Source organism: Nicrophorus vespilloides, unplaced genomic scaffold (assembly GCF_001412225.1).
Source record: "Nicrophorus vespilloides isolate i.1.1-1 unplaced genomic scaffold, Nicve_v1.0, whole genome shotgun sequence".
Taxonomy (NCBI): domain Eukaryota; kingdom Metazoa; phylum Arthropoda; class Insecta; order Coleoptera; family Silphidae; genus Nicrophorus; species Nicrophorus vespilloides.
The window spans coordinates 25814-51252 of NW_017099231.1; the positions used below are offsets into that span (position 1 = coordinate 25814).

The 25439-nt window shown below is 29.3% G+C and overlaps 1 protein-coding gene across 1 annotated transcript; it reads left to right on the plus strand.

Moving 5' to 3' along the window:
- Positions 1–24535, plus strand: LOC108564224. The gene is made up of 3 exons (XM_017923186.1): positions 1–206; positions 22843–22964; positions 24440–24535. Exons 1-3 carry the CDS (start codon positions 80–82, stop codon positions 24533–24535), a joined length of 345 nt encoding a protein of 114 aa, XP_017778675.1. The 5' UTR covers positions 1–79.
- Positions 24536–25439: the final 904 nt, after the last annotated feature.

The following is a 25439-nucleotide window of genomic DNA, read 5'->3' on the forward strand; positions in this document are numbered from 1 at the left end:
TCGGAACGCGTCGCGTTTTCTACCTCCTCCTGTTCCTATTCCAGTCATATCTTTTGTTGTTTTTTTATTGTTGTTGTTAATGTTTTCTGTTGTTCTTCGCGCGAGTGCTTCTCGTTGTGCGTACGTGAGGATATCAGCTGGACTCTGGTCATCGTCCACCACCTGGACAACGCCAACCCATATCGATTATCTACCGGCGATTTCCTGTATGTAAATCGATGCGGACCTAACGATGTTTTAATTATAAGCGCCTAGGTAGGTGATTGATGATACCTGCCACCACCGACTCCGTTCAACTACCCTGCGAACAGAAATTGCTCGCCTTTCTACCCCAAACCACAACACGATTAATTAAGACCTTGATTATACCATGATGCCTAGTCCAGAATGAAAATGAAAGAATTACAATATTCACATGTCAATTCTGAACCATTAACACACTTATATTTGTTCAAACCAGCTACGCCATCTACATCATTCCAAATTTACTCAACCCGTCTGTCAAATTTCTTCAATTATATTAAGTTACAATTATTTGTGGTTATGTCACCGAATTTAAATTTAGACATTAACGTTTACATAATTATTTTATCAAATTGTTTTATTGTTCCAAATTCTTCAAATCACTCTAATTAATTTTAAATTAAACATTAAAATCTTCTCAAATTTACTTAACCAATTTCTTTTTTTAATTACATAATGTTACATTTTGTATAATAGCTACACCATTTGAACATTGACGTTTACATAATTTTTCTATTAACTTGTATTATTGTTCCAAATTAATGAAATCACTGTATTTTTTTAAATATTAACATTATAAATTTACTAACTAATTCATTTATTCAATTACATTATAAAGTAGACATAAAACCTTTATTTTATTGTGCATATGAAAATATCTATGTATTTCGGCAATAACAGAAACTAAGTAAGCTTAGTTTATGAAAGTTGACGTTTATTCAACATTTTCTATAAACTTATTTTATTGTTTCAAATTATTAAAACCACTGAAATTTTATTTAAATAAGGCAATAAAATCATTCCGAATTTATTTTTTTTTTGTCTTTTTGTATCATTTAGTTAATTTGACACGTGTCAATTTTGAATTAAATTCAATATTTGTAATTATTAATATAATCAATAATTATTGTTTATAAAATATAAAAAAGAAACATTTAATATTATTAATATATTGAGTTATGATCTAATAAATATGCATTATGTAAGATACGTGTTAGTAATTATATACATCATTATATTGAATATAACATTAAATAAATATTTATTGATATCAAAAACTTGTCAGACCAAGTTTATGAATTTCTAATTAAAGTTCATTTCGCATAATTTTATAAGTAGACGTTAATAAAAAAGTCAACTAAATAATATATAATTATTATATAATAATAAGTAAATATATTAGATAATATATTTAAATACATAATGTAAAATTTGACCTTATTAAACCAGTTTGGAATATATTTATGGTTATATAACTCGAAAAAGTTGTACAACTAAAATTGTTATATAATAAAAACTGCAAATGAGTCCAATTAAGTACCTTAGTATAATAGTTTAAAATATACCATAAAATAATGTGATATTAATTATAATGCAAAAACATTTCGTTTATATTTAATTGTGTATTCAATCTTCTATTAATACTTTGATTCATTTGCAAATTATATAAACTGATACTTCTGAGTTTTCCAAATGCAAAACAAAAAAGTTTCTTAATATCTTCTTGGCTATAAATATATGGATCTAAATGATGTAGTTATATGTTTATGTCAGCAAATGTATTAATTCCATGAAGTATATAGATTATATCATTAGTACAAAACACGAATGTTCGCATTTTCACCTAATATAAATGGTGAACATAAGAAATAATGCAAGATAAACACACAATTAGAGAAAAACAAGGAGCAATGAAATGAAAATAAAATGAATAAGAAGAAGATGAGGATCGTGCGAACCGCACGAACGGCGGCACCTGAGATAACTGAGCATTTCTTAATTGAATTCGCGTATTAATCATTTATTTGAATAATACCGGATTATGCGCGAATTTTATTTATGGGCCGGCCCGGGCCGCTACGTTTTGCATAATATTATTGGAAAATCATTAAATCATGGCCCAAAGTTTAATTAGTGGCTCTCGTGCCAAATAAATTACCCTCGCTCGGCCCCGGGGACGCCGCGCTTTTCCCCATTCATAAATCAATTCCGCAACTTTACAAACACAATTTTTGTTGTTACTTTTTTTTCGGTTTTTGTTGCTTTTTTTTATTTGTATACATTATTTTATAACGATCCACCGCTGTCCAATATGTAACAGCAATAATAAATCATTGCTTATAGGTGTAATTTTATTACTTTCCAAATAATATGTTTTATTACATTTATATACTAAAAAGTGATGTAACGTTAAAATAACATTAAGTAAATTTATTGTAAGGATTATTATCTAGGACAGGGTTTTCCCAAACATAGGAGCTCCGTGAAAAACTGGAATGATATAATTACTAAATAAATATTGAATGTTTTTTTCACATTTTCTAAAATTTCATTGATTGCGCTATTGATTGGGTTATTACCTACCCCACAAAATAAATAAGGTGTTCAGTAAAAATTCCAGGATTTACTCATGATTGTTCTCATGCAAGAAAAATTTGTGAAACCTTGATCTAACAGATGGGCAAATATATATAAACTTAAATATTTTTATTTTTTTTCCTGAAAATGATTGTTTTTTAATAATTTTGGAAACTTTTACATAATTTATTTTGCAAATCATTTAAATAAAATACTATTAAGTAAAAGAAAAACATAATTTTTGTGCATTTTTTATATATACGAATAAATACGAATTGATTATATAATCAATATAAAATATTGCAAGAAAAATGAACATTTTAATTATTGATAATGCTAAGTTCTTAAATAAATAATAATTTTTGATTGTATAAACTTGTAAGAAACAACCTAAATGTGAAAAGTAAACATAATAAAGACAAAAAAATGATAACAGATCAAAACAAAGTAATTATTCTTATTAGTGTTTAAATTTTTAATTTGATTTAAATTTTGATTTTAAAACAAGTATAAATGGTTTTAAATGCTCAAGAATTCCACGTTTTTAAATATTCTATGTAAAGTCTGCATATACTTTAAAATAGTAATTTCGAATTGATTTTCAATATTTGACAAGTGTTCATTCTAAAATAAGTAAAATAGTTTTAGCAGCTTGAAAATACCAATATTTTTTTGTACATTTTTTGAAATAATAATGTATAAAAATATGATAGATTTGACAAATTGTTGGAAATGTTAAATCAAGGTGAAGTAATTCAAAATCTTAATACAAATTAAATTTTAGATTTTGAATTTGATTTGAATTAATTGTTGAATTAATAATTTGAAAAAAAAATACTTTAATGGAAATGAAAGCAGGTCAAAATTAAATTAATTAATCTGATTATTGATTCGAGTATCATTAGTTAAAATAGTTTAAAATAAATTAATGTGGTATTTAGTTGAGAACAAACGGTGTTTCCGTCTGGTTTTGCATTATCAGCAATGAATTGCGTAATGAACGAAATGCCTGCATGCATGCATTTAGTAATCAATTAGCAAACTGGAAAATAAAGCGAAAATAATTAGAATGTGGCGGCGCGCATTGAAGCGAAATCTAAATACGTCCAATTAATTGCGGAATGTCCTCGATGATTAGGGACACGAAGCAGCGACGTCTAATTAGCAATCGTTATACAAGACCAGAAAACTATCGATTTACATAAAACCGATATTAATTTAAAGAGGGACGACGCGTGTTTCTGTGCATGAGCAAGAGAAATGGATCGAGAGAGAGAGAAGAAAAAAAGTACGTACTAAGGATGATGATGAAGAATAAGAAGAAGGAGAGGAAAGAAGAAAAGACGTCCCATCAATCCTGATTAACGGCCATCAGGCGGAGGACGGGCGTCTAACTTGCGACCATTTTTCATCCCGTCACGAGCATAATATATCCCACGCTTAAGACCGCAAGCTTTTTGCTGGGGGAGGTTCTGAGAGGGAGTATGAAACGAGGAGGACGAAAAAAAATGGTAACAGAGTGAGACGCATCCAGAAAAAATGATATGGCGAAACCATGATATAATAATAATCCCGAGGCCGCTTTAATAAAGACGTAAATACGTAATATTATATTATTCTTCGTTGTCGGTTCAGGTTCACATGACGTGGATCGTAATAATAACAAAACGTCGGAGATGATGCGAACCGTCAGATGACGCGCGCGCGGATTCGGAAAAGATTATTATTTTTCATCAGCCCAAAAAGGAAAAGGAGGAGAAGGACACATCTCTGTGCGTGTGCACGAGATGATGGAATAGTAGAAGGACGAGTTTGAGGGATATTATTAAAGGCAGACGGAGAAATTGGGGGTGCTCCCCTTCGTCGATCCTCTTCGTAGGAACGAGACGACTGCGAGAAGAAAAGAAGGAATAAATATATAACGAAAACGCAATATCCCAGCACATATACACGGGTCCCCGAAAACATACCGGGTCGTCCGTGAAGCGTACCAAATAAATAAATAATTAAAAAATAAATAACAACCATCGAGGATGCCTCGCTTTTGAGCGCCTCGGAAATATCCAATATCACGTTATTATTCTACCGGAAGAGATTGAGAGAGTTCCAAGAACATCATAATAAGAAACAATGCGGCAGGAGGCACATAATGGTAGTCATGTCGATGGATATGATCACGATGATCCTAATAGGAAGAAAATGCAATGTCTGGTATATCTTTACCGAATTTTAATTATCGAAATTCGAGATTTATTCCGATCTTTTTAGTCCTGAAAAAATATAATTTTAAAAGCTAGAAGAAGATAGAACCATTTCATATCATTATTTCACACCTGCAATATAATTATTTTTTAATTATGTCTACATCAAATAATTGCAAATGCAATTTTACAAATGTTAATTCATTTAAAAAAAATCAGTATAGACACACTACAATAACCACATTGTTGTATAAAATACCTGTCTGTTTATTAAGTATACAAAAAGAATGAGAAGATTTTTTTTAAATATAATTTATAGCAGTGATCGCGATCTAACTGATCTATTGAAATGAACTTTTTGGTTTCATTTAACTAGTGTTTTAGGATTGACCGGTCGTTGTTCTATAGAATTTAAAGATTAGTTTTTTTTTCTAATGACCTTTTGTTATGTTATAGATTTTTGCATTCTGAAATATGTTGTTCTTGTTACATTTAAATTTATATAATCAATCAAATACACAGATAAATTATGTTTGTTAATATATAATTTCTTCAGTATAAGAAAGTACACCTAGTTTATATCACTTGCAGGTGTTAACTGCATTATAATAGTTTTTGTATTACGAAATGTGCAGAAGTTCAATTATTCTTAAAAAAAAAAGAATACATACAAATTACCTTCCACATTCTACAATTATATTAGACAGACTGAGTGCGTTTTAATAATGCATAATTACATCTCACCAGAAGGGACATCGTTAGTGACCGTTTCAAACCTCCCATCCTTCAGAACCTCCTCAACACTTATCCATTTCAATTGAAATTCATTTCATTCTAAAACAAGTATAAATCATTTTTAACGCTCAAGAATTCCAAGTTTTTAAAAATTCTATAGTATAATTCTATATATACTTTACTGCATTTGATAACTGTCTTAATCTAAAATTAGTAAAAATCTAAAGTTCCATTTTTTTTACACTTATAAAATACACTAACAACAATATATATAAATATTGATACATATGAAAAATTGTCAAAAATCAAATAAAAATAATAATGAATTTGATTGAAAGTTAAGTAACACCAGTATTATAAATATAACTAAAATGGGTGATCTAGCTAAAAAGTTTATTAGTTTTGATGAAATAAAACATAAACATTATTTTGGAATAACAAGTTATAATATCAATACATTTTTTCATAGAAAATGAAAATTAATTAAAGTTTTCAAGAAATAGATTCTAATATTATTAAATATATAGTAAATTGTTGTGATTATAATATGCATATGTTGTACATATTATATAATTAGATTAAACCTCATTTATATACCCGCACCTAACATAATAAGTCTTTAAATTATGATATTTTCAATGCTTGAAACGTGTTACTTATTCACCTTCAGTTACTTAAGTTGTCAACGGGACTTGGATTATATATTGAATAAATCATAATTGTATTTCTTATTTAATGTGCATATAAATATTGGATTAGTTTAACAAATCAATCTATTCTTTATATAGATATCACACCTTGTGCCTCTGGGATCTGCTAATTCCTCAAGAGAATGAAAATCCACCAAAAGCTTAGTACAAATTTAAAAAAATATCACATTATCAAATTATATTTTAACTTATTCAATGATCTAACATTGTAGCGACGATCTAAGAGTTACTTGAAAAATATCAATGAGGATAGAAATTATTTGTAAATAATTATAGAATGTATTTAAAAATAATAATAATCTATAGAAATACAAATGGGCAATCATCGGCCCTCTACTTCTTAAAATTTATTCTTGTATAAGATTAACAATATTTCATTGAAGAACTATAGAAAGTATGGTAAATTTTTAAATCTATATAAGATAACAAACTTTATTTTTAAATATATATTTTTTATAAAGTATAAAATTTGTCCCCAAACAATAATGCATTAGATAAACCCCAAATTAATCATAACTCTTTGAGGGGCGGTGGGACATGCATTGTCTCACCTTTTGAACATGCCAAGTGGTTATAATTTTCTAGGAAATGTCCAGGAAAGAGAAACTATCGCAGAAATCTTGAGGCCATGTTGATTCAGTTGACATAGTTGTTTAATTCAGTTGTCTAAAAATTTGTTGGGTTTAAGAATTTCTAGCCCCAAAAGAGGACTAGATCTATGATCTTCAAAAAAAATCATACGCCATTATGAAAGTTGTCTGTAATTTGTGGGAAATAGTTCAGACAAAAAAACTCACATTCAGAAAGAACACCCGCTGTTACGTATCGGAGCTAAGTTGATCCCCAGAGGGGTGGGTGCACAGTCGCCGATCGCAGATACAACCCGATAAATGTTGATAAATTTATTACATCCAAACGGTTTCGCAATATCGTCTCGCCCCGAGCTCGGAGAGACGAGGAGGCGAGGCGAGGAGGCGAGTGCCCTCGTATGCCGCGTGTGCTTCACTAACCGGAATTACATAACGCATTGCCGTTGCCGGCGGCCGAGATAAATGGAATAAATCGACATATCGTAATTACGCCTTATATTCTTGTACCTTAGCCACGCGAAATGCATCTTTAACGTCCGCGTCTACGGGATAATATTTAATATTTAATAAATATCACTCGGTTATCGGATTTATCGCCAGACCGTCTATAAATATTCGCGATTGTGTTTTTCCTGCATATAAATTACGGGAGGAAGTGTAATGATAATAAATTCCATCGGTGATTCCTACGCACAGACGACCATTAATCCACTGCCAGTATTACATTCGAGAATTTAAATTTTTACACATTTTATTCTCACCGAAAAAAGAGATTTAACAACGCATTAGTTTTAATACAGCATAAAAAATATAATTTCAGTTGCTTAGAAAATAGTTACAAATTATTTAGAAAATATTTCTAATTTTGACATATTCTTATAGATTTGAAAAAAAAAACATTACAATTCACGTGTCAAATACATGTGAATTAAAAAGATACTGGAAAGTACATTATCATCAAATATAAGACTTTCTAATTTTTTTTTAAATAAAAATTAATTTCTTTACACATATTTTTATATTTGAATTTTATTAATTTATTTATATGTTTCAAGAAAAAAATAACTGTAATTATTTTCTAAAATTAACAATTACAAAATTTCAAAATTTTTCTTTTTTCATATTGTATTAATTACTATTATTTTTACATTAAAACACTTTAATTGTTACAGCAATTATAATTGAAACTATTAACTATAATATTTACACATTTGTAATTTGTACAATTCACATATCTTTGAGGTTTGTATGTTTATGAAGTGTAGCATTACAAAACCACAACTGTAATAACATCTTTCGTAAAGATTCCCCCAATTCGAGGCAGGTATAAGGATTAAAAGGAAACCCAACTAAAAGACACAATACCTTGTTATTATATAATGCTTACGCGTGGCAAACTACCCCACTTCAAACATACACAATTCATTCACTAATCTATAATTTTCAGACATCGTTTACCACATTCTTGCATTGTTAGAATTTTGCTACTATATCATACAGGCTATAGGATCTATAGGTGTCAACTAAATTTTCAAGTATTTATTATGTTAACAATAGCGAACATTATTTTTTTTTAATTATTGGTAAACATTCTATCAGATTTTTTTAATAAATCAAGTTGATGTGTTATTACACATTACCTAGAAAAAAATTGAATATTAATATTTATATTTTTTATAGAATTTTGTATTCATTTCCTATTTAGATCCTTAACAAATTATATGTTCAATGTAAGATTTATTTGTCTATTATAAAATTTAAGAAATCTTCGCAAATTTCAATTAAAAAAAAATACATTCCTACATTATATTAATTGTATAAAATTTAATCACAATGTTGGTAAAAAAATATGTTAATATTATTTTTCTTCCTTGATTATACAGAATTTAAAAAAAAATCATTTGTAAAAGAAGATATGAGACTTCAATGTTTTTGTAATAAAAATTGTTTTATATATTTATATTACGAAACAACTAATTCCAACAAGATAATCAAATTCCAGGTAAATTATGACGAAATCCACGTGCTCGATGCTTTCGTTGTACTCTACGTATTTACTTATGCGAATAAATTATGTTGAAAAATTATAATCTTCATGAAATTCTCGCTAATGCCAAATTACTTAGCAAATATTTCATATAATCAGATTAAGCTCCCCGAAAAAACCGCCGCCTTCAACGAAAAAAATAAAATAATAATACGAGAAGCAAAGAGAGATGAAAAATATATATATGAGAAAATCCGTACGGCTGTTTATCTTCCACTGTATTAATTTCAATTTGAAGCCTCCGGATTAACGGATACAATTTTTTCCTTCACATATTGCGTCCTCTCGTAGGCGCGCTTCGTTACGTAAGCTCCGCTCTTTTCACCCTACCCCTCGACGCACTCTATATTTGTATACGTGTGTTGCGTAATCTATATCGCTGTTTTTTTTTTATATATGTATATAAAAATACACGTATGCATGTGTGTATATATAATCCATCCATGTGCGGCCATTTTTTTTGCTGTGGACATATGCTAGTGATGTATTAAATGGGATAAAGGACACCGGGGTCGCATGCACATACATGTGTGGGGTGGTACTTGCAACCCCCCTACATTTGTGCTTTGTTTTTTTTTTCACTCTCTCTCTTCCATTCCGGCTGCCTCCCCCGCGTCACCGTCGCCCCGGTTACGTAAGGGAGGTTTCGCGCTTGCGTGCATTGGAAAAAAAAGTTGTGTACATGTGTGTGCTTCGCGACGCCCGGCGTCCTCCATGCCACCTACTACAAATGGCCGTACAAAATATGGGATATAATAGAAGTATCATTTTTTTACACTTTATTCGTATTCGCAATTTCTTTCCGAGGATTTAAATTAATTAAATTTATTGAAATATTACTGCGTCCACACTGAATACATATTTTATGTTTATAATATTTTTCGCACTTTATTTACATTTATAAATATTGTGTATAGCCGAATGCTAAAATTCACAAAGCGAATAGTTTAATCGCAGAGTATTAATATACTGAAGTTAACCTACAAGACAGCAGCCAACCAATAAATTACAGAAAAATATAATGGTAAAAACTTCCATTGGAAAGTTTACCAAATAAAAAAACAAATGACTATGACATAATAAAAAAAGTTAACACTTCCCGCCAAATATTCACTACTGTCATATGTATAGAAAAATATGCATTAATGATAAGCCAATTCTAACAATGGTATTAAAAAAATGTTTAAGTTGAATTGTGAAAATAAAAATAATAACATTTATTGCAACAAATCACCATACTACAAATTCAACAAAATAACATAATAAGAAAATAAAAATAAATTGATTGGCTGCAAAGGACCGTGAAATTAACTATATATTCATGTATAATTATATACTACAAATTAATTATTTAATTATAATTATCATTATATTTCTCTGTTTTGTCTATGCACTTATTTGTATAATTATTATTATTTTTTAAATTTATTAATAAAGCAATCTATCTTCTACCATAAATAGCAAGCTTTGCAAATGAATTAATAAGAGAAAATATAAGAGTTTTTATTTTGTTCTGCTTCAATAATAATAATAATTATTATTATTATTAAGGAAAAAAAAGGACTATTAAATGAACGTAATGAAGAGATGACCTAGCAACCCCACATTACATACATAATGACTAAACATATGGACTCACAATTTGCTATATGCTTAGCCAGTTGGTTTAGGTGGTTCTCTAGCCGGTGGTGGTATCTTGTGCTGACCTTAGCTATATCTTCCTTGACGAAAGTTATGTTGGCTTGCTTATGGATGTCATCATTTATGTGGAACCATGGAGCATATGTAATTTCTTTCAGCGTTTTCTACTGGAATTTGTATAATTATTGAAATAAATATTATTATTAATATAGAATATATACATAAAATTAATTAAAACCAACTGTATTAGATTATTGGATTTAGTACTAAATATGAATTAAATATTATACATATAATACAACGAAAAAGGATTTAAATCAACAATAAGAACAATTTAAAAAAATAACGATAAATTGTAGAAAAGTTTTACAAATGTACGAATAAAAACATATATTCACTTGTATTTACTATAACATATAACATTCCAGAACATATTTTTTATCGATATAAACACTTATAAAATTATAGTTAAACCTAAATGAAAACATATCTGTTGTTATGCTTGAGTAAAGCTAGATTTTAATTCACCATTTCTAAGTACATTTTTTCAATTATTCAATATCTAATAATAAATTTTATTCTAAATTATGCATTTCTTTAACAAGGATATTACAATTGTTTTGAATGTTTCTAAATTCTATTATTTTTCTCTCTGTTATTCAAAATTAAATACAGATTGTTGAAACCGGACTAATTGAGGTGTAAAGTTTCCATAACAATAAACAACACAAAAAGAGAGTTGACTGTGTATAGGACAAAAAACGATAATTTATTTATAATAAATTATTTTGTATATTAATTTTTTAGAATGTATTAAATTTTCAAACCATAGTATAATGAATCCGCACTGTTTGAAGCCACATTATGCGTAGTATTGCTGGTATTTTCCAGGTGCATCATCAATTTTCTTGTTATTGCAAAAAAATCTTTTAATAAATACCAATTATATATCATTAATAAATATTTAATTGGATGACAAACATATGTGTTATAAATATTTATAAATAATGTTGAATATTGTGTGTCACAATAAATATAATATCTCATTAATAAAAAGATGAATGACTACAACTAAAAACGTTCGAAATTAAATGAAACAGAAAAAAGATGAAAAGAGAAACAATCATCGAAATTGCTTCAGAATTAATTTCAAACTCATTGCTTAAGTATATTTTATTGGTGCAAATGACAGCAATTAGCAGAACACGCAAACGACTTGCCTCATTAAGTCTTTCGTGTTATTACTTTTTATTGCGCCGCTATTTCATTAACTATTTATTATGGCAATCTTTTTCCTCTCCGACTTTCTTTCATTCTTTATTTCATCCTACTCCTATCTACGTATCTTATACGTTCCTTGCCTCCGCCTGATCATCATCATCATCACCATCATCATCTTTCTTTCTTTCCAAATTAATTAAAGGCCTCGTTGCGCTTTAGCATCACACAATACCTCGTACTTCTCCCATCGGACCGTAATTCACGCAATTATACGCGCTATATCTTTTTATACCCGGTGCACATTTCTAATTGAATGTGTTTAGAATTCGCTGGAAGCACTGTTTCAAAACCACCATCTTTCCCCACGTTTTACGACACGCACCCTCGTCACCGCAACCTAAACGGATATATCATAATATACAAAACATTAATTCATGCCATTATGGAAATTTATATTTAGAAACTCGTTAAAACAGAAAGGAAACTTTTGTTGGACACATTTTCAAACATTTTATATTTAAATATATTATAAACATATTTTTATTATTTTTTTTTTCATATTTTATAATATACAGTTACGTATTCAGACTAAACATTTTAGTTACATAAATCAAACTTATCAAAGTTATATATTTCTTTTTATTATTTGTTAATTAAATTATATAATTTGATTATTAAAAAAAACTACTGCCATAATATAATTAGAAAAATATAAACTGTGTTTAATATTATTATACTTCAAAGAAAAAAGTAATAATTTTATGTTCAATTATAAGTTTGATGGACATGCAAGCAAATATGAATTATTCAAGTGAATTTCTCAAACATATTGAATTAGCTCAACGTGTGTGTTCCAATTTAATGTACGATGGTTAAATGTAGATTTATTTAATAATAGGTTGTTTAAAGTGATGCCTAATAATCATGTGGAAGAAGTGATGTTGTAATCTAACAAAACATAGGGTTATATTAGTAATAATAAAGTTTTATATTTTGTATTTGTAGAATTAAGAATATTCTCTATATTAACAATTTGTATGCTTTAAATAAAATTAAGCAAAAACTATTGAATTTTTTAATATTAATTAAATTAATAACGGTTATTTATTTTTATAATTAAGTTCCTGATTTTGTATTGTTTTTGTTTAAATTATTAATTAATTGCAGTAATCTCCTAATTAGCTGATAAATATTAAAAAAATGTATGTTAATAATTTCAAACTTTTGAAAGTTTCTATTTCAGAAAAATGTATCTTTCTCAAAAATGAATAAAGGTTAAGAAAATTGTATTGAGATCTAATTAGATACAAAATATATTTATATTGCAATTATAGAAATCAGTGATTATAGAGATGATAATTATATTTTTTTTAGAAATACATGAATTTAACTAAAGAAATATTGTCGAAAAAATAAGTTAATGACAAATACAAAATAAAATATTTATTTTTATAATAATGTAATTAAAATTTATCAGTATTTTATGTGCAATTTATTAAAAAAAATATGTTTTTTCAATGATTAGGTAACTATAATTGTATTATTTATGATTATAATCATGAAAGTACATGTTGATTTTTAAAGATTTCCGACAACCAAAATCCTGTCAATCGAAATCCCGACAACCATAATATTATATATAGTCAGGATTTTGTACGTCGGGATTTCGATTACCACCGATTTGTTAAATAAATTGGAAGGATATTTTTTCTATCTTTATTTATGTAATTTACTATCTTACGTAACATTAAGCTAAAGTAAGAATATTTATATATAACTATTAACAAAAAAACTTTTGTAACTGTTGATGAATAAACAAAATATTAATGTATCTATTTTTTTTTCTAGAGGAGAATAAACCTTGTGCATTGGTAGAAAATAAAACTATCGAATTGTGAAAATAATTTTTATTTAAATTTAAAAATATATATTTCTTTTTTTACTTTATTTTATAGAAATCAATATTGTTAATTAAGTAGATATGTACTTTGAAAATGTATTGTTTCAAAGCGTACGAACAAAAAATCAAACAAATTCGGGCTACAACGTTTTAATAATAAAAGGGGGGAATTTGTATGGTCACAATAAAAACGCATTGAAAACAGAATGCAAATATTTGCGCTGCGAACTACTGCTGTTTGTTTATTGCATTTTGGCGTCGGCACAGGGATGTTGATTTTGTTAGTCGCTGGACGAGACACGAGGACCGAATCGTGATGGAACAGTAAACTGGATTCAAATAAATATAAATAGAACAAAAAAAAAGACAAACAGCACACAAAAATGTACGAATGAAAAAAAAGGCACACACATCGTTAATCTCTTCTGGCTGAATTCACAGCGAAAGTTCTAATTGTGATGGCGTGCCCAACCCTCGCACTCCCCACGAGAGTCGCGCGCGTCCCCAAATTCTCCGTCTCCCTCATTCCTACTTCAAATCTCTCTCTTCGTCTCTCTCTCTTTATATTTTACCACCCCCTCTGGAGAGACGTTTCGTCCCAAAGAAGAAATGTCAATACGGAAATTTATTTTAACATCAAACTTTTACGCAAATATAACGAACGGCACGGCACGGCTGTTATTTCGCTTTGATTGTCGGACCTAATTGGACAATCATCAAATTGGATATGTTTTATGTATACTTCACTCGACTCTTTTAGAAACGAGTCTTGCTTACCTTCTTCCATCTGCTCGCACTCAGCACTTTACCTTCTCTTTTTTTCTCTCTCATTTTTCCCTTCACCAATCTCTCACATTATTATATTTCCAATTTATTTAATCAGCAATTTGTCAATGGGCATTCTTGACTTACAATATCTTTAGCCTTATATAAAATACAAATAAAAGAAATATCTTCAATCATCTCAAAATAAAGAGAAATATTATTTACGTAATTTTAGTATAGAAATTGTACAAAGGTCTTTATATAATTAATTACATAAAAAAATAAACTTTTTGGGCAGGAAAACTTCTTAAATAAATAATAAAAAAAGGACATATCTAAAGGGCCGTTGACCACAGTATTATAGCCAGTTATTTAATTTTAAATTTATATTTTCTTTCTTGAATTTTCTGATTTATTTAGTTTATATTGGATAAAAATCTCTCTAAAAACATCAGAAAGTTTTTTTAGACTTAAGTTAAGACAGTACTCTTATAACACGGTATATAAGTTTCTAGAAAATGCCGTGTTATGTGGAACCGTGTTATATGAGACTCAAAGACAATACAAAAAGTAGGGTTATAAACCGTGTTATAGATGTCCGTGTTATTAGAGAAACGGATTACGTGTACGTACTTTTTACAAAATTTAATCTAGATAAATATTATTTAATCCCAGAATATTTGTGTATGGCCTTTGTATAATAAATTTTACAATCTATTTGATTAATCCTTCATTTTTTCATAATAAGTAATTTAAAATAATCTAATTAAGAAGAAATAACTAATGATCTATTAGTATATAATTTTATATCATCATATAAGCACAAGTATATATAAATATTTATTACAATTAACTAGTTTCTAATTGACTTCTTCTACATTTTATCTACCTGTAAATCTCTGTATTTATTATCCTGAAACTGTTTGTTTTTCAAAGTATTTTATCTTCATTTAGATGAAATCATTCTATTAATTCCTTCCTTTAACAAAATTACATACAAATCATTACCAAATGGGAACGCAGATTGGGTAAACTAAGAAATAATAATCATAACGATGAGATTTAATAATTCCCGATTCTCATCTCACTAAACGGGGGGAAAAAATCTGAGCAGCGTGGTTTGAAGTCCAATTAAATATTAGACTTCTGGGGGAGCCGAAGCTAAGGGTGGTTCCCGGAGGGGAAGAGAGAGAGTGAGCGGGCGTCGCTCCGCCGCCCCCTCGTTCACCGCCATCTCAAACCGCCTCTCTCTTTCCATCGTACGCACAAATCTACACATTCTCTTGCTCTGACTAACGGAATCTGCGCGAGGGATTGCGTCACCCCCGCGCTCTTCAACCCTCAACTGGCGTTCGTACCTGCTGCACATTAATGTGTCGCAAGAAGCGAAGAATCCGAACCTCATTTAAACTTTTCAGCATATTCGGTTGATTTTTATATATTGTAGAGATGATTGCTTGACTTCTGTAGTTGACGTTACACGTTCAAATAGCGGGGAGCACCTCTTACTCTTTTCATCCGGTTCCAACGTTTCTCGTCCTACCTTCCCCATTCTTCTTCACTTTCTTTTCTTCCAGTTGAAGTGACTTCATTTGATCACAATTTTAATTGGAATTTGATTATGATTGGGATAGGGCATTAGCCCGAACGCACTTGTACCATCGTTTCGAAAGGATAATGGATATGTATGTGCAGTACGAACAGTGGTGAGCGAGCGGATGAAGCAGAAAGAGAAACAGGAAAAACACGGTGAAGAAAAAACCCTGTGTTTCTCTCTATTTATAATGAAGGAGGCATACAAGTCCTGTAATTCAGGAGTGTATTATTAATTATAGAGTACATTCAATGCGACCCGAGCCGCAGTTGTCGGTAGCTCGGGGCTATTCTAATTAATGATCCCACATCCAAAAGAAAATACTTCCCTGCACCATATAAAAGCCCCGACTGACAAACGCGAGGCCTTAATTATTTTTTGAATAATTAAATCAACCCCAGAGACACAAACTTTGTTCCTCTTTTCATACAATGTTGTGAGTTTTTTTCATTCATTCTTTCTCTTTCCTCATTCCAGGAACATCATTTGCCACCCTATTCATTAATGCAAATATATATCTGAAAATAAAATATATTTTACAATTCAAAAATCCCCACAATGTAAATATCATCACTTTTATAATTGGTAAAGTTTTTATTATTAAAATATATAAATATAAAATGTACATAAACTTATACAATATTCCATTATTAAATACAATTTGATTTTGAAATTATTACATTCATTTATTTTTTTTGGATAATTTATTTATATTTTTACATATCAATGAAAATAATTATTTATTAAATTCATTAATATTTTTTTCTCAACGATACTGAAACATATTGCTAAATTCATTCAATTTAAGAAACGTGTAATATTCTTAACATTGAAAGAGAAAAAAAGAAAAATTATTACAATACAAAAGATTTGAAAAATATATTTGTGATTGACAAGAAATTAGATTACAAATTGAATATTAATCTTAAACTTAATGTTAACCAAATTTCAAGATCATATATAACACATATGAAATGTTATCTTAAACACAAAGAAGAATAAACCAAGTCAAATTTCGTATCTTCTCTATAAAGCAGACATATCATTAACTAAAATAGGAGCGAAAAAAAATGGATTTCCCTGAAATGTATCAAAACATCTCCAAAAACAACATCTAAATAAGTTTGGATAAAAACTTCAGAAATAACAAAATGAATTAAAGAAAATAAATTGTTATATGTTAAAAATATTTATGAATTTTCTTTTAATTTTATTAAGGAAACTAGAATTTTACAATCTTCGACAAGGTAGAACATTATTTTTGTTATTAATATATTTATGTTATTTATGTGGTAATGAATAAATTCTTATTTGTAACGTCTAGCAGTTAGTTTTTTAGCATGCGTCAATCAAATCATGTCAATCATTGCAACGCAATAAATTGTATTGAATTCAAGTTCGTATATGTAATAAATATATTGACATGTATCAGTTACATAATAGCAAATGCTCATAAGTTACTGGGATCGTGCATTCAATTGCATGATTAATTTAAATTATATATTTAATCAAGAAATCCAATTCTCAACGCGATTATGTATAGCCTTCTGCACACAACGCAATAAATATTCATTTTCCAAATGAAAAACTTAATTTGTAACATAATATCAGTTATTGTATTAATGTAATAGAATAATTTATTATTAAAGGACAAAATTAAACAAACTAAATAGTAATATTTGTTTGGTAATAATTAACAAACTTTGATAGTTTTAATAGAAATTACTTAACAGAAATATAAATTATTTTATTTCTTATTACTCAATTTGTTTTTCTCTAAAGACATATTTATTACTATAGATTTTTATTTAGATAATATCTAACAAAAAAAAACTATTATTTATTATTATAATCATTAATCTCACGGTCTTAATTCTATGTGTTATTAAAATGGATAGTTTATTGGAAGAAAATGAGCTCAAGAACACTCTGTATATGCAGTATTCCATAATTAGCGTATCTTTTTCCAATAATTTATTGGAAATTGAGTGGCAATTTACAATTTCCCAATAAATAAGGACGCGAATAAAGCATTCCGCATGCAAAGATTAAACGATTCTGCGATTTCGAAACGCGCGAGAATTCATGCCTCGGTCATATTTATGGCACGAGCTTTAATGCTCCGGGGATCCTGTAAAAACGTCGAAATTAATAATTTATAAATCAAAACGATTACTGTATTAGCGTTTCAAATGCTCGTTGGTTGTTGCTTGCTTGCATGCTTCTCCGACTTTACGTATATGGATGGGGCTTCCAGGAGAGACAGTCCGTATTTGGCATATGCACACTTTAACGAATAATTTCAATAAACACTCACATTTCTGTTTCTGCATACGTGAAATGCCTGTTTGGCATCTTGAATAATGCCGATGGAACATGAACAAATCCATTTTGCCGTATTGCAACATTAACTTCTTGACTGAAGCCTCAATTTGCATTTGTTGTTCGATTTATTAGAACGTCCATTAGGTATTCACAATCAATGTTTTCTATATATCTTGATGCACTTTACATGATGATGAAAAGTACAAATCAAGTGAATTATCAAATGGACAACACCTGCAATAAGCAAATTACCCATATATTTCAATAGTAAACTACTGCCAATTATATAGTGCTATATACAGATTTTACTAGGGATTACGACTTCTTTTTGTAAGGACGTTATTATAAAATATTCATAAACTAGTAATATTTTATGTCATTAGCACTATTACACATGTTAATATTTATTTCAATCCATCTCAATTTAGAAAATATATCACTTAATTAAAATAATAAATTAATTAAAAAAATATATGAATGTATACAGATATTAAGAAAAATTACTACATATAAAAGCCTTCAAGAAATAATTGTTACATAATATTTTATAGTATCGAATAATTGTTCGAAAAATGAAATTTTGATAAACCTATTTAATCTTTAAATGTTTGTAGGTCAAAAATACATATTCAGTTTATTTAAGTAGTTTTTTTTTTCTTTAATCGTTCAACAGATTTAGTAAGTTGTTATTTATTAATTTGTTAAAAAAACATAAATATTCTATAGATGTATACAGTTTTATATATAACCTTATAAGATTTTAAATTGATTACGTAATAAGTAAATCAAACAAAATAATGACATTCTATGTTCTAAATATTTAAGTTTGTAATTTTTTTAGTATTCATTTTAAAAGTATGTAAAAAATCAATGCAAAAATTATATGTAGAATAGTGGAATAGAGGGTTAGTTACCGAACCCTCGTTTTACACGGTACTTTATTTACACGTTTTTGCTTTTACACGGTTTTACATTCAAAAAGTTACAATTTCGTTTCGTTTTTCACAGGTACCGTGTAAATCGGGGATAGGTGTACTATAATAATTATTACTTTAACATAAAGGATAAATACTTATTGTCTGATATGAACATTTTAAAGGCAATTTTAATTCAGCAATTTAAAAATGCAAAATAATCAACAAAATATTTTTTATACATGAATAATTGGTTTTTATTTTTATACAGGCAACTCTTTTTTTCTTATAGTTCGGATAATAAAAACCTCCAATTTCTCGTACAGCATTGTTAAAATATTTAACTTTTATTACAAATCAATGGTACAGAAGACATGGAATATATAGAATATTTAGTGATCATCGTAGTTTTTATTTAGTAAATCAATTAAAATGAATGTTGTGTAGATTTTCAAATAATTATGAAAAAATATAAGAATGTGAATAACTTTCACATCTTGGATGAAATAAACGTAAATTAAAACTTTCCTTTTAAGTGAAATTTTCAATATTTTAATAAAATTAACAATAATATTTATTGAGACTATCATATTTGAAAATATATCAAAATTTAATTGTAATTATATAATCATGGTAAAATAAAAAATATTAACTTTGTTTAACTATTGAGCACAGGTTTTTCCGTTCAAAAATAAATTAAATCATTAAAAATGTAATTTTTTACAGTAGTAGTTTATCAGTGTTTAATTGAAGTGCGTGTTGTGGGAGAGAATGAAGGATCATTTTGGTAAAAATGATTGGGATTATAACTTTTTGGCGTTCCGATCGCTGTTCGATTCGGCAAGAAGGGCGGCTCGGAGAATCGGATTAGCCGAAATGATATTTCGTACATGTCGACGTCGGAATAAGGGGGCGGTCGGAGAGACGGCGGCGGCGGGAAGGGCGAAGGAGAGAAGGGAGCCTCGCAAAAACCCGCGACCGGGATCTGCGTGGGGAGGGTGAGGTGTTCGGGCTGAGGAGCGAGGGGGTGGGCGGAGAGACGGGGTCGCAGAACGCCACGAATTCGATGTGGGGTGGCTCAGGTCTACTACGGATCTCGTTTTAGAATTTATATGTAAGCCTGCGAAAAGGGCGAAGGGGGGTGGCGGCTGCTGCAGGGAGGAATATACCTCGGTATATATCGATCAGCTTTCGATGTAAGGAGCGACCGAGGGAATGAGAGAAAGAGAGGGTGGATGATTGTGTGAGTGTGTATGTGTGTGAGAGAGAGAGAGGGTGAGGAAGAGAAAGAGAGAGGCCCTCTCCGCAGTCATAGATGGAATAGCAATAAGTGGGTAGAGTAGGTGGGCCACGCTCCCTCTCACTCTCCTCCGCTCCTCACCGCCCCCGCTGCCAGGGGTGGAAACCGAATTAGGGATCAACCGAACAAAAAAAACAGGGGAAATTTATATATATATGAGTGTGTGTGCGTGTGGGTGCGCGCATGAAAAATGTATTGCGGCCGCCGCCATTTCTGCCGCACGCCGATAATTTGCCGCATATCCGATTACCTTAAGAGTGGAATGGACGAAAAAATATCTATATTTATAAATGTACATCATATACATAGGGAAGACTTAGGGGAACTTAGGAATTGGCCTAAAAATTGTCCCTCGATCAACGCAAGACAAAAAACATCCCTCTAGATTAAATTATTACCCGCATTAATCAAGAATGAAAAAGGACGAGCGGCGTTTAAATTACAGAGCGCGGATGGAATAAAAAATAAATAAAGGACAGAACAAGCCGGGTTCGTCGTCTGTCCACGCTTAGAGTCGCCGGCGGTAATTTGCTTAAGTGCTTTTATGCGCAGATTTCTTCCGCAACGTTAACACGTGTAACATGAGACAGCGTTCCGTAAAGTTATCGTATATCATCTTACTAATTCTTGATCATACATTATGGTTTTTGTTTATTGAAATACCATAGCATTACGCAATGCTTTTAAATCGCAACAGCTTTTATTATAGTTTCATATGTGAAATAAAGAAAAACTATAACTTCTTTGATCTTTCTATGTTTTGAATTTTGGTATACAATAAAAAGTGTCTCATTAACTATAAGTTAATAAAATATTTTGAATAAGTTCTTTGTGTTATTTGGGTTGGACATATGTATCTATAGTCAAAGTTTTGAGAATTAGAATAATTTCGTATATGTATTTATAATTATGTATATACTAAATTTTCCTTTACTACTAATAATAGTAGGGCAGAAAGGTTGCTTTCAATAGATCATTGATAAAAATGTATTAATTTTAATAAAATATATACTACAAATACTTTAATTAATTGCACAATAATTACCTTACTTATTTTAACAAAAAGAAATAATTAAAAAATCACACCATTATGCATTTTTTTGCACAAATGAAATATAGATAAAATACCATAAGAATTAAAAACTGCATATTACATTATAAGAAGGAAGGAAAAGTTTAGTATTTATCATATTAACTTTTCAGAAAAAAAAGTTTAATTTAATATATTAAAAGTATGTAAATAAATAATATACTGTTGTTTATTCGAAACATTATAATATTTGTTCAATTTAATGAAAATATTAATACTAAACGATAATTTTTCCTTATTTTCTTTTAAAATTTTGTATTTTTTACAGTATAATGCAAAAATAATTTGATTGTAACTAATCAAAATTTGTAAATAAATAACATGTTTCTTATAATAAAAATATTAAATTATTAATACAGTTCAATAGAACAAAATTCTACCATAATCTTAATCTAGTTTCATTAAATATCGCATTTTCATAACAATAAATTATTAGTTTAATTGAATTATATTAAAAACACTATTTTACGATGAAACATATACATAAGTTATCATTTTGTATATAAACGATGAATCATGGATTAAAATATTAATGGTGATTTGCAATTATTCTTTAATCTATGAATGATTTTGGTGCTGTTTTCATAATGGTAAAACTCGATCCCCATCTTTCTCTTTCTCTCTAGGGAGACACTAGGATGAATGGATAAGAAGCGCGGAGAAGACCTATTTGCGGCCCCACGATGTAATTTAATCCATCCAATATGTTCCATCCACCTAATGACTTCTTGTTAGAAAACATTTCTCAACGTCGAGCCATAATATTGAACCAAAAATGAAACATTGATTTTTACATCAAGAAACATTTAAAACAAGATTACCCGGATATACATTTTTTTATAAAAACTAAGTTTTAAATGAGCAAAATAAAAATAAATTCTAATAAGTTAGTAAACAAAATTATTATTCTATTTTACTAAGTTTCTTGATTAGTACGCTTTCTAACAGTCCGGAATTTATTTGACAACATTTATATAACTTAAGTATTTCTGCAAAATAATCCATTTTCTTTACAAAATTATTTATAATATAATTTATTGAAATTAATTGTATTTCATTATATACTAATTTTTATTGGTCCCAACTTGAACCAAATGACTAGCAACCAAAGTCTTACAGCTTAAAAACTTAATTATAAACTTATATTTAATATTAAATTATTTGATGTATTACATACAAGTATTTATTTTTTTTTATTATTGTTTCAGATGTATTCAGCAAAGGGCAAACCACAACCACAGACATCCATTATTGTGACCTTTCCGACCGTAACCTTAGGGAAGAGGATGTATTTTTAGACTCGCATCCTAAAGCTACCACTTTGTATATTGTTATAAAAGCAAAGAAACTTTGTATAATATTTACGATTTTGTATAATAAAACTTTAATAAATGTATTATATGTAAAGAAAGAAAAAAAAAGAAAATGTGTTTATTGGCAATGTGACCTAACAAGTAATTGGAGGGAAAATCCGTGTGGCGCGAAACGAAAGTTATTAAATTTAATTAGAGTTTGGAGGGTGGTTCCGGTGCGAGGAACGCGACGGGAAGATCAGACGAAGGGAGCGAAATAAGGCGAAAATATACATACACACACAGAGAGAGAAATAGCGAGAGTTCGTGCACGTGGATTATGTAACGTACGTAAATGAAGTATAAATGGGACCCGTGCGCCGTCAGTTACAACTGGGTTCTTTTACATCATACTCCCGTAGCTGCTGAACAAAGTGATAATTAGTAATTCCCGGTGTCATGCAAAATCCCCCGTGGGGCGTCATGCTTTATTAATTAAACTAACTCCGTATAATTGGAATCCTGCGGCTCACTTATTTCAATTTAATTCACTCCTCGCGACACGACACGACACGACACGGCATACTTATTATGCCGTTTATATATTTGGCCGAACGATAATGGAGATCACAAGAACTAAAGAAACAAATTAAATAAATGGAATGTTAAATGAAAAGTAGAATGCGATATGCAAGTAATGAGATGCATATTATAAACTTTATATTTTGAAGGTAGGTTTCATTGTAAAGTGATCAAATCTACAATATGAAATTAGAATCAATCTCATAAATCTTTAATATTCGATTAATGAAGGTAAGTTTATATTTTTTATTATTTTGACCAATATTATTTATTATATTAAATATATTATATTTTTTATAATCCCTTTAAAAGTGTGTTTTTGTGATAATAAGTTTTTAAATATTAGGGCTTAAATTGACTTATAAAAAATCAAAGTCTTTTCACTAAAGAATTACAAACTTTCACCATTAGTAAAAAGAAATAACACATCAATAACACATATTTCAAATTTCTTTAAGGTTTTTTGAAATTGTTGATGAGAAAATTGTTGGATTTTTTAATTAAATGAAGTAGAAATGAAACATATATTGAAAAAACAAAACAAATGAAGTGGACATTTTCTAGTGAATGTAAAAATCATGAACAAAAAAGGAAGTATTGTTGAGGTTAAAAGTTGAAAATTAATTGTATGTGCTATATTTTGCCACCTAAATAAATAATGTTTGTTTATCAAATGAAAAATCAAATTAAATATAAATAGAAAAAAAAAAATTTAAGTATTTCTACCATTATTATACATATTGTTAAGAAGAATATGTTGAAATAACAAAATATTATGATATTATATAAGAGAGAAAGACTTTTTCTTATTATGTTACTATTTGAGATTATGTAACTTTTTATTTTTTAAATTTATGGTGAATAGAAAATGAAATGTTTACACAGAAGGTAAGATAACTCATTGAATTCTATTTGTTGTGAATGGTTTAAGAAATCATTAAGGCATTGGAAATACGCCATCGTATTTGGAGATGTGAGCCAATCACGAGAGTGGCGCGATGTGGGAATCGCGGCAGTTAGGCCATGACAGCAACAGCACCCCCTCGTAATGAGTTTTCCCGAGGGTGAGAGATGAAATATTCACCACGTCTACTACCATTATCCCAACTAGTGCTGGGAAAGGCTTCCCAAACAAACATCCGTCAATCAAATCACCGCTGTTGTTTTTTCATTATTCATTTTCAAACCGTATCCACGTTTGCCAAATCACGTTATCAAACATTCGCATTATTTCGTAAACTTCACATTAGACATTTTCGCGTACGGTAATCAGCAAATTCAAAGTCAAAATGTTTAAGTTATTCAAGAAGAAGGGGAAGAAAGATCTTAAAGAAAAAACTAATAGTTTCATGTCAAACTATCGAATATCTACAAATAAATTTGAGGGTTCAACTATAAGCATGGATACGTTGTTAAACGCGAGCGATTTGGATGATCGAGAGTTACCAGTTCATCTTCTGCAGAATGTGGATAATGGTAAATCGGATAACAAAAATGCAATTAGAATGTCTACGCGCAATAGCAGCAGAGGGGTTTCAGTCAATTCCATCGGTTACTTCGAACAGTTGAATAAGGATCGTAATAGGAATAACGATGAAAAACGTCGTTCAGCTTACATTGATGACATCTTCAACCAACTCTCGAATACTTCATTGAAAAAGAAGCGCATTTTAGCACAGAGTCGACAAAGTGTCAAGTCACGTAGGAGCGTGGTCTCGAACAAGAAAACGTTTGATACAAGATCAAAATCTTCAGAGAGCAGCAGATCCAACCAATCAAAATCTACTACATTTTTGGAGAACAACGTCAAACGGAAATCGGTATCTTCTAAACATCGCAAGAGTGTAATGAATCCACCGAAACACAATACAAACGAAATTAGCGATAAAAAGAAGAAGAAGAGAATGGCTAAGCTACTGCAATCGTATCGC

What these genes read in the sequence shown, in the direction of transcription:
- LOC108564224 (XM_017923186.1), top strand. Translation starts at nt 80, where the DNA reads ATGTTTTCTGTTGTTCTTCGCGCGAGTGCTTCTCGTTGTGCGTACGTG. An exon ending in TTATCTACCGGCGATTTCCT is followed by an intron (nt 207 to 22,842) that starts GTATGTAAATCG and finishes TTATTGTTTCAG; the next exon opens with ATGTATTCAGCAAAGGGCAA. An exon ending in AAGCTACCACTTTGTATATT is followed by an intron (nt 22,965 to 24,439) that starts GTTATAAAAGCA and finishes GAATGGTTTAAG; the next exon opens with AAATCATTAAGGCATTGGAA.